The sequence below is a fragment of the Diaphorina citri genome, unplaced genomic scaffold, assembly GCF_000475195.1.
Source record: "Diaphorina citri unplaced genomic scaffold, Diaci psyllid genome assembly version 1.1 scaffold3056, whole genome shotgun sequence".
NCBI classification, from domain to species: Eukaryota; Metazoa; Arthropoda; class Insecta; order Hemiptera; family Psyllidae; genus Diaphorina; species Diaphorina citri.
In genome coordinates, this window is record NW_007380468.1 from 13,290 (window position 1) to 23,096 (window position 9,807).

Consider the following 9,807-nt stretch of genomic DNA (forward strand, 5'->3'; position numbering starts at 1 on the left):
AAAATAATTAAACCTAAAGTCGACCAAAGTCGATCGACATCGACCTAATAAATGATTTTTGTAGAATGAAATAAGAAAAGAAAAACAAAGTTTATAGGGTGCACGTACGTGTGTCTTACTGTCGGGTCGACGACAGCAAAATAATTTTACAGGAGATTATAAAAAAAGAAGAAAAAACTACATAATTTTTAGAAAGAGGGTGACTTTCTCAAAATAGGGTAAACTTGAAAAAAGAGGGTAAAAAGGGTAATACATCTGGCAACATCAGCAACACTGCAAAACAATCATGGCGGATGAAATTTTTTGCCTCGTTGAGAAAAGTCGGAATTTTTTCTCTCGTTGATAAAATTTCAAAAGTTCGTTCAAATAATTATTTCAAATTCCAATCTTATCATTCTTATCAGTTGTTATCAGTGATAAGGGGAAGGATTAAAGGATATTTCAGTGCCTTTGGAATACCAGTTCACTAGGACTCACCATTTCCCTTGGAGCGACTTTCTGTACCAGCTCTCTATAAGAGTCTGTCAGTCTGTACATTTTTAGATTCTTCTATGGTAAGTATTTCATTTATTTATTCAATGTTCAAGTTGGGTAGGTCTTTTTACTCAGACCTACCTACTTACTGCCTACAAAAATACCTACTCACGGGTTTTTCACATTGACTACACATTTGGCTCTATACCAAATAGATTCGTAAAGAAAGTACCTACCACTCAGGAAACCCATATTTTACAGGCATGTCTATTTTCAGGGGTTATACCACAGAATATGAATCAATTTCCAGATCAAAGAAAAACTTACATAAAGCGTATTGAATTTCCAATCATGGTTTCTTAAAATCAAGGAAATGTGAACAGTAACCTAATTATCATTAGTCAATCTTCCCTCGAGTTATCCTGGTTGCATGGCAAAGCACACTAAGTGAGAATCTTGCCATTGAAGCCTTGAAAAAAAAGTTGAAAAAAGAAAAGAAAAAATCAAATAGTTTCCAAAATGAATAGCACAGACTCCGTTTCAATTTTGGATATGCAAGACCCATTGGATATTCGGCAAGATGTTATCGGGAAGGTCGACGAGAATGAGGAGGATGTGGAGTTTGTTGTTGTTGGCTTGGACGAAAAAGATGACATTGTCATGAACGATGATGATGAAGATACAATGGATGCTTTCGAGGGTGATACAGGTACAAGTTTATTTGGTATTTGTTTGACATGACTTCTGAATAGTTACCTACCATTTACTTATTTTTTTTTAAAAGCAACTTCTGTGGCAGAGTGGGTGTCACACTAGGCTTGCACTCTGGAGTTCCTAAGTTTGATTCCTCAAGGGGTTGAAATTTTTTCAGCTCTATGCTTGGATTTTGTTGTGCACTCAGCCTCATGAGGACAATTGAGTAGGTGTACTTTGATTGAGTAGCAAACAGTGGTGGCATTACCATTGTAAAAATAAAAGTATTGATGATAAATGAAAATTAATAGTTAAAAAAAAAAAAAAATAAAATAAAAAAATAAAGGAACTGATTAATTTCTGTGAGACTTACATAAGTTGTGAAGATCAGCTCCCATGGCATAGTTCAGCTCCCATGGCGTAGTGGTCACTGCACTCGCCTTGCACGCGGGAGACCCGGGTTCGATTCCCGGCAGGGTCAAGAAATTTGTATCAAGCAAATGATTGATTCCGTGACTGACTGTTGCGGGGCCCACTCTGCCTCGTGAGGAAAATGAGAAGCTATGACATGTAAATACACATAGGAACCGGTGCCAGCATGGTAGGTAAACATTGGATTATTGAGATATTGGGAAAAATCCTACAATGCTGCAGTGAGCACCAAAGTTGTGACATATTATAACATAAAGAAATTGCATTCACTTTACTTTTATAAGTTGTGAAGAACCTCTCTGCTTTAAGTAACACAAAGAATTCATGATTGTATATGATTATTTTCTACAATTTCTAAGTAGGGTGCCTGGTTGTACCTTGGCCCCCAAAATCACTTTTTGATTTTTTTAATTTTTTCTATTAATGTTATTGGCATAATTTTAATTGATTTAGAAAGGAAATTTTCTTGGCTATCTATACAATTAGCAATGATTGTTTTACTAATTTTTAATTAAGAGATATACCCAATTTTCCGACACCACCTTTTTGGGGTTCAAGGTACAACTACCCTATGTACCTTGGACCCATACCCTTTGTACCTTGGTCGCAATGTATTTTAAATGGAAAAAATCTTCAAATTCTGAGGGCAAATTTGGGGTTGAAGGGTTGGAGATAGGACTACACGCCTTATAGCTTTTTTCATCTACTCATTGAAAACTAATACCTCCCAAAATTTCTACTAAATTGGCCAACATTTTTTTTACACCTTTTTTATCCGTCGTACCTTGGCCCCCAGGGCGTTGTACCTTGAACCCTAAGGATGTTGTACCTTGAACCCTAAGGATGTTGTACCTTGAACCCTAAGGATGTTGTACCTTGAACCCTAAGGATGTTGTACCTTGAACCCTAAGGATGTTGTACCTTGAACCCTAAGGATGTTGTACCTTGAACCCTAAGGATGTTGTACCTTGAACCCTAAGGATGTTGTACCTTGAACCCTAAGGATGTTGTACCTTGAACCCTAAGGATGTTGTACCTTGAACCCTAAGGATGTTGTACCTTGGACCCTAGATGTTTTGTACGGTGGACTCTAGGGGTGGGGTTTGTAACTGCTATGGTAACGTCTTATCCTCCCGAAATTGAAGAGAGAAGGAAGACAGGATAGGAGAAAGCCAGCTGTTCCGAGAACGAACATTATCCCATCAGGATAAAATCCGCCCCGGGCGGGAATCGAACCCGCGGCCTAGCGCTTACAAGGCAGACGCACTACCAACTAAGCTAACTAGGCTGGCAGCTCTTTGACTTTAAAACCTCACCTAAGTCAGCACAACTGTTCCATTGATTTTCAGTCATGGCTAGGAGAAGTGACCACTTCGAATAACAAGGAGTTCACCATCCTCAACCTGGAGCAAGTTCTGGATCCCAGTCGACCTATGACAACTCGGATAATGGTCCGATTTGAACCGAATGGAGGCAGTCCCAAGGTGAAGACCATCTGGCTAAACGGAAAACAGATATGCCCAGCCGAAACTCCGAGTAAGTACGCCCTTTATAAACAAGACCACCTTAAGGCTTAGGTGTAGGGGCAAACAGCCCTAAAGGATGGGTTGGGCCTTTCTTTCCCTCTTTTTTAAGTAGGCGTTAACAAAGGATTGTGCCGGGCAAGGTATTGTGCCGTGTCTTAGGAAGGGCACAGCTTTAGGCCGTGCCAGTAATTGCACAGGTAAGATTTTATGTTTCAGCGTTTAAAGAAATTCAAATTTCAAATCAATTCTCGAGATTTTTTGAGTGGATCGTAAAAAAAAAAAAAAAAAAAAAAAAAAAAAAAAGGATTGAACACACGCCCTCCTGTTTACCAGGCGAGCGTTTTGACCACTACACCACCGGGGCAGGTTGGAATGATTAACTGCTGGAATGATTACTTAATTTTTTTATCCTGTACCTATGTGTTTCCAGTGTTGCAGAATCTAAATGATGGAGAAGTTCTAATAATTATGAATGAAAATAGAATGACCGACTTCACCTCTCAACATGGTAAGAATTTCTTCTTCCGAACAACCTAAGTGGTGCAGTTGTTAACACGTTGGACTTTGTATCTGGCGGTTGGTGGTTCGAGTCCAAGTCAAGTTGTGAAATTTATCTAGGTGTAATAATCGGGGAACGATATTTGTGACAAGCATTTAAATATGCTTAACACAATTAAAAATTCCTTTTTTTTTGTTCCTTTTTCCATTTCTTCTTCCTAGCCCTTTCCTATTTAAATAGGGTCGGCGTTTCTTGTCAGTCTCTTCCAGGCAGCCCTATTGTGTACCTTATGTCCTGATAAATTTTTCTCACCCAGGTCTTCATTCACACAATCTTTGCAATCTATCGCCCCCTCAGTTTCATTTATTGGGTGTTTTTAAAAGATGAGTGTTTCACCGCCGTTTTTATTTCGTAGCGATGAAACAACTGCTACATTGGACGCTTGTGGTCCGTGTCGTATAGTGATGGGTAAATACCCGGGTACTTATTTTTGGGGTAAATACCCTGGGTATTTACCCGGGTAAATACCCAATTTTTATAAATACCAGGTATTTTCAAGAAGCGCCTCAGTCGAATTGTGCCCGGGAAATTTAAAAAAAAAAAAAAAATCAAGTGACAATGTTTTTTGTTTATTTTTCTTCTTTTTTTTTTCTCACCCAAATCTTGATTCACACAATCTTTGCACCTTTTCTTTGCCCTCCCTCGCCCTTTTCTCCCCCTCAGTTCCATTTAATTTTCAATATTATACCTGCCTCGGTGGTGTAGTGGTCAAGGCGCTCGCCTGGTAAACAGGAGGGCGCGGGTTCAATCCCAGCCGAGGTATGGAATTTTATCCTCAACATAATTTGAGAATTTGACCACCATAATAGTAGTAGCCTACTGCTGGAGTAAAGGGACTTTTCAGTCTTATGCGAGCAGTATAAATAAGCACTATTATTAATATTATTAGTAAAAATAGGTCCCATATTAGGGGGCAAATTTCTTCAAAGCTATGGTTAAAAAAAGGAGAAAAATCAAGATCTTAGGTAGGTACCTACTTAAATACCATCAGCTCCGATGGTGTAGTGGTCACTGCGCTCGCCTTGCACGCGGGAGATTCGGGTTCGATTCCCGGCCTACTTAAATACCATCAGCTCCGATGGTGTAGTGGTCACTGCGCTCGCCTTGCACGCGGGAGATTCGGGTTCGATTTCCGGCGGGGTCAAAATTTGAATCATGCAAATGATTGATTCCGTGACTGGCTGTTGCGGGGCCCACTCAGCCTCGTGAGGAAAATGAGTAGTTGTGTGATATAAATGCGCATAGCAACCAGTGCCAGCATCGTAGGTAAACATAGGGAGCTGAGATTATTGTGATGTTTGGAAAATCCTACCCGGCGGGGTCAAAATTTGAATCATACAAACAATTGATTCTGTGACTGGCTGTTGCGGGGCCCACTCAGCCTTGTGAGGAAAATGAGTAGCTGTGTGATATAAATGCGCATAGCAACCAGTGCCAGCATCGTAGGTAAACATAGGGAGCTGAGATTATTGTGATGTTTGGAAAATCCTACAATGCTGCAGTGAGTAGATACCAAAGTTGTAATCTGACAACACAGAGAAACGGCATTTACTTAATTTAATTTATTTATTTTATTTTTTCAGACTTGACCGACAGTGCTGTACCTAACGTGTTGATTCAAAGAGAAGACGGTCAATATGAAACTCTCAGTGCAACAGACAGCTGTGAAACACTTGAGAATGAAACACTGGAAACCAGTCCTGGTGAAGGTGAAACATTTTATTATTATTATTTGTCTGTACATGGCTGAGAATCGTGAAATTATCAGTTATTCGTACTCCTTATACATTGAGGATCCCAAAAAAAATCACATTTGAAAAATATCTGTCTGTCACGCCGATAGACCCGTTTTTTGTCCTCTTTTCACGAGAAAACGGCTCGACCGATTTCAATTAAAAATGAAATAAAATAATAATAAAATGTGGTCGTTAATGTTAAGAAGAGTACTGAGGGTGACATAAGCTACTTAAAATTATCACATTCCATCCTGATTCAAAATGGCGTTACTTCGCGCTGATCCCATTCAAAGGACGGGTCAACCACTAATATAGATAAAAACTATTCTATTCTATTCTATTCCATTCCATTCTATTCTATTCTACTCTATTCTATTCTATTCTACTCTACTCTACTCTACTCTACTCTACTCTATTCTATTCTTCTCTATTCTATTCTATTCTACTCTATTCTCTTCTATTCTATTCTACTCTACTCTACTCTACTCTATTCTATTCTTCTCTATTCTATTCTATTCTATTCTATTCTACTCTACTCTATTCTATTCTATTCTACTCTACCCCATTCTATTCTATTCTAGGGCACGATGAAACACAACGGTATGTTTTTGAGCAGAGTGAAATTGATGAAACGGCAGGCCATGGTGTGGAGTCAATAACTGATGAAATCGATGAAACAGGCCATGTTGAAATTGATGAAACAAGCCATGCTGTAGCTGACCAAACATAATTGACCGGACGTCGATCGACGAGGTGAATCTATAATATATATGTTGTCGGCCATTCGACTATGTGTGGACACGCCTTAATACTTAAAATTTTATGTAGGTACCTACTTTTAGCATTAAAATACTATTTAAGATACCCAGTTAGGAGGTATATCTGTGTTTCCATAATTATAAAGATGACGATTAAATGATAAAAAATAAAGATAAAGCAAGGTTTCTTGTTCTTTTCTTTTTCATCTTATTCCATATCTAGGCAATCTATGCTTTTTCGGTAGGTATCCTGGGTATCCAACGAAAATAGAAAATAATTAAACCTAAAGTCGACCAAAGTCGATCGACATCGACCTAATAAATAATTTTTGTAGAATGAAATAAAAGAAAAAACAAAGTTTATAGGGTGTACGTGTGTCTTACGGTCTTCGGCGGTGTTGAACGACAACTTGACTGTGTGGATGCTACTCTAAAAATACTGCAATAACGTCGGGTCGACGACAGCAAAATAATTTTACAGGAGATTATAAAAAAAGAAGAAAAAAACTAGGTACCTACATAATTTTTAGAAAAAGGATGACTTTCTCAAAATAGGGTGAACTTGAAAAAAGAGGGTAAAAAGGGTAATACATCTGGCAACATCAGCAACACTGCAAAACAATCATGGCGGATGAAATTTTTTGCCTAACAAGCCATGGTGTGGAGACGGTAACTGATGAAATTGATGAAACGGTTGAAGTAACAGCGCCGCCTGTGCGGCGAGGCAGGCCGAGGAAGAGGTTCATCTTGAAAGATAAGGGTGAGACTTAAGGTAGATACACACTATCACGTCACGTCACGTGAGCTCACGGGGAGTCAGAAAGATGTAGTTCAAAGTTGTCCCATAATATTGTAGGTAATTTCGTTCAAAACAGCCACACTATCATCACGTCACATCACGTGAGCTCATGGGTAGTCGGAAAGATGTAGTTCAAAGTTCTCCCATAATATTGTAGGTAATTTCGTTCATAACAGCCACAATACTATCACGTTACATCACGTGAGCTCATGGGGAGTCAGAAAGATGTAGTTCAAAGTTTCCCATTGTATTGTAGGTTATTTCGTTCATAACAGCCACACTACTATCACGTTACGTCACGTGAGCTCATGGAGAGTCAGAACGATGTAGTTCAAAGTTTCCCCATAATATTGTAGGTAATTTCGTTCATAACAGCCACACTACTATCACGTTACGTCACAACTAAATGACATCGAAGCAACCTCCGTGGCCGAGTGGGCATTACATTAGGCTTGCACGCAGGAGGTCCGGGTTCGATTCCCGGCGGGGCCGAGGTTTTTTCCCGGCGGGGCTGTGCTGGGAGTTCGGGGTGCACTCAGTCTCGTGAGGACAATTGAAGTGCTTATTATTCTTGAAATTTTTCCATGTCCTTTTGACGTCTTCCTCAATAATTTTGATATCTTGTTGTGGAGTGAGGAATTTTGAAACCTTTTCTTGAATTTTGATTATTGTGAGATTTGGTATAACTTGAAGTGTTTATTTTTTCAAAAATTTCGATGTTCTTTTGATATTTTTTGCTAATATTAATATGTTGTTTAGTTTCTTTTTGTGTGAAGCCTTTGAGAATTCGGATTTCTTCGTGGGAGTGATACGTTGTGTCTTCTTTTGGTAAACTTGGAGTTTTGAATTATCTGCTTAAATTTTGATTCTTTGTTGTGAGGTCTTTGGGCGTTTTGAATTCTTTTTGTGAAGTGATGAACGTTGGAGTAATGCTTGGTGTCTTCTTGTGGTGATTCCTTGGAGTTTTGAATTTTCATGGTGTGAAATGTTGATTTTCTGTGGATATCTTCGTAAATTTTGACTTATTAATGTTTTATTTTATTTATTATTATTATTTTTTTTTCTCTGCGATATCCACAAAAATTGTGAAGAAGCTCTCAGCTTCACCACAAAGAAATAATGATTTAAGATTTTTAGATTAGAAAAATGTATGTCCTGTGTTCCCAGGTACTGTTTTCCGGGATAATTTCTCTGATGAAAACAGCGAGATACCAATAGACCAGCAAAACCTCAACCTGGATCATATGACGGGGGATGAACTCAGCCAACTAGTCAGTCTAAGTACATTCCGTAGTCAACTAAGAGGTAAGCTATCATGCAGAAGGTCCTGGGTTCGATTCCCAGCAGACCTTTAATTTAATTTAATTTCTAAGTTTCCATTGATTGAGCCAGCCTATTGGTTGGTAGTGCGTCTGCCTTGTAAGCGCTAGGCCGCGGGTTCGATTCCCGCCCGGGGCGGATTTTATCCTGATGGGATAAAGTTGTTAGCTTGGTTGGTAGTGCGTCTGCCTTGTAAGCGCTAGGCCGCGGGTTCGATTCCCGCCCGGGGCGGATTTTATCCTGATGGGATAAAGTTCGTTCTCGGAACGGCTGGCTTTCTCCTATCCTGTCTTCCTTTTCTCTTCCATTTCGGAACGATAAGACCATAGCAGTTACAGTTCCCTCTGTCAAACCTCTTTAAAAAAAAATCCATTGATTGATAATATAACATATCGAACAGAACATTAAGTAAATAAGTAGAAGTACCCTAGTAAATAAAGAACTTTATCCTAAACAGATAAGGTTCGTTCTCGGAACGGCTGGCTTTCTCCTATCCTGTCTTCCTTTTCTCTTCCATTTCGGAACGATAAGACCATAGCAGTTACAGTTCCCTCTGTCAAACCTCTTAAAAAAAAAAGAAAGAAACTTTGTTAACCTTCCGAGCTAGGGTCCAATAATCTCATCGTATACTTGGTGCGTGTTAAAGAGTGTCCGGAGACTACGCTCAACCCGTCTCAAACCTTATCAAACATTTTTACTGCGGACAGTGCAAACCGTTCATCTCTTATTGTGTTAGGACATCAGTGTTTTTCAAGCAAAGGATATCAGTATCATTCTAATCTTTCTTAGGAAATTAGCAAAGATAATCAGTAAACTTCGAGCACGCCAGCCTAGTTAGCTTAGTTGGTAGTGCGTCTACCTTGTAAGCGCTAGGCCGCGGGTTCGATTCCCGCCCGGGGCGGATTTTATCCTGATGGGATAAAGTTCGTTCTCGGAACGGCTGGCTTTCTCCTATCCTGTCTTCCTTTTCTCTTCCATTTCGGAACGATAAGACCATAGCAGTTACAGTTCCCTCTGTCAAACCTCTTTAAAAAAAAATCCATTGATTGATAATATAACATATCGAACAGAACATTAAGTAAATAAGTAGAAGTACCCTAGTAAATAAGGAACTTTATCCTAAACAGATAAGGTTCGTTCTCGGAACGGCTGGCTTTCTCCTATCCTGTCCCCTTTCTATCTTCGGTTTCAAGACGATAAGACCTCAGAACTTACAGTTCCCTCCACAAACCTCTAGAAAAAAGGTATTTTAATATTTAATAGCAAAGCGTATGAACTGGTTATTTTCTAACCTTATCGTGTTGACCGATCACCTAAATGAGAAGTATTGTGCTTCTTATTATTGAATAAATAAGAATAATAAAGGAATTTTAATTGTGTTAAGTGTTGTGGCCAGTCGCTGAGGTTTTGTGAAATGATTTGCTACTTTTCAAAATAAAGTTTTCAGTCTTCTTTTGAGTTTTGCTCTGAACCAAAATGTTCCCTTTTCCTAACATATCTAACATATAAC

General features: G+C 39.0%; 1 protein-coding gene and 1 long non-coding RNA gene across 2 annotated transcripts; both read left to right on the forward strand.

Moving 5' to 3' along the window:
* The first annotated feature begins 322 nt into the window (after positions 1-322).
* On the forward strand, positions 323-796 carry LOC113471818. The gene is made up of 2 exons (XR_003394369.1): positions 323-554; positions 752-796. It is a non-coding gene; the product is annotated as an uncharacterized LOC113471818 (long non-coding RNA).
* Positions 797-3,558: 2,762 nt separating this feature from the next.
* Positions 3,559-8,344, forward strand: LOC103519941. The gene is made up of 5 exons (XM_008485030.3): positions 3,559-3,633; positions 5,268-5,393; positions 6,002-6,119; positions 6,826-6,938; positions 8,145-8,344. Exons 1-5 carry the CDS (start codon positions 3,594-3,596, stop codon positions 8,330-8,332), a joined length of 585 nt encoding a protein of 194 aa, XP_008483252.2. The 5' UTR covers positions 3,559-3,593; the 3' UTR covers positions 8,333-8,344.
* Positions 8,345-9,807: the final 1,463 nt, after the last annotated feature.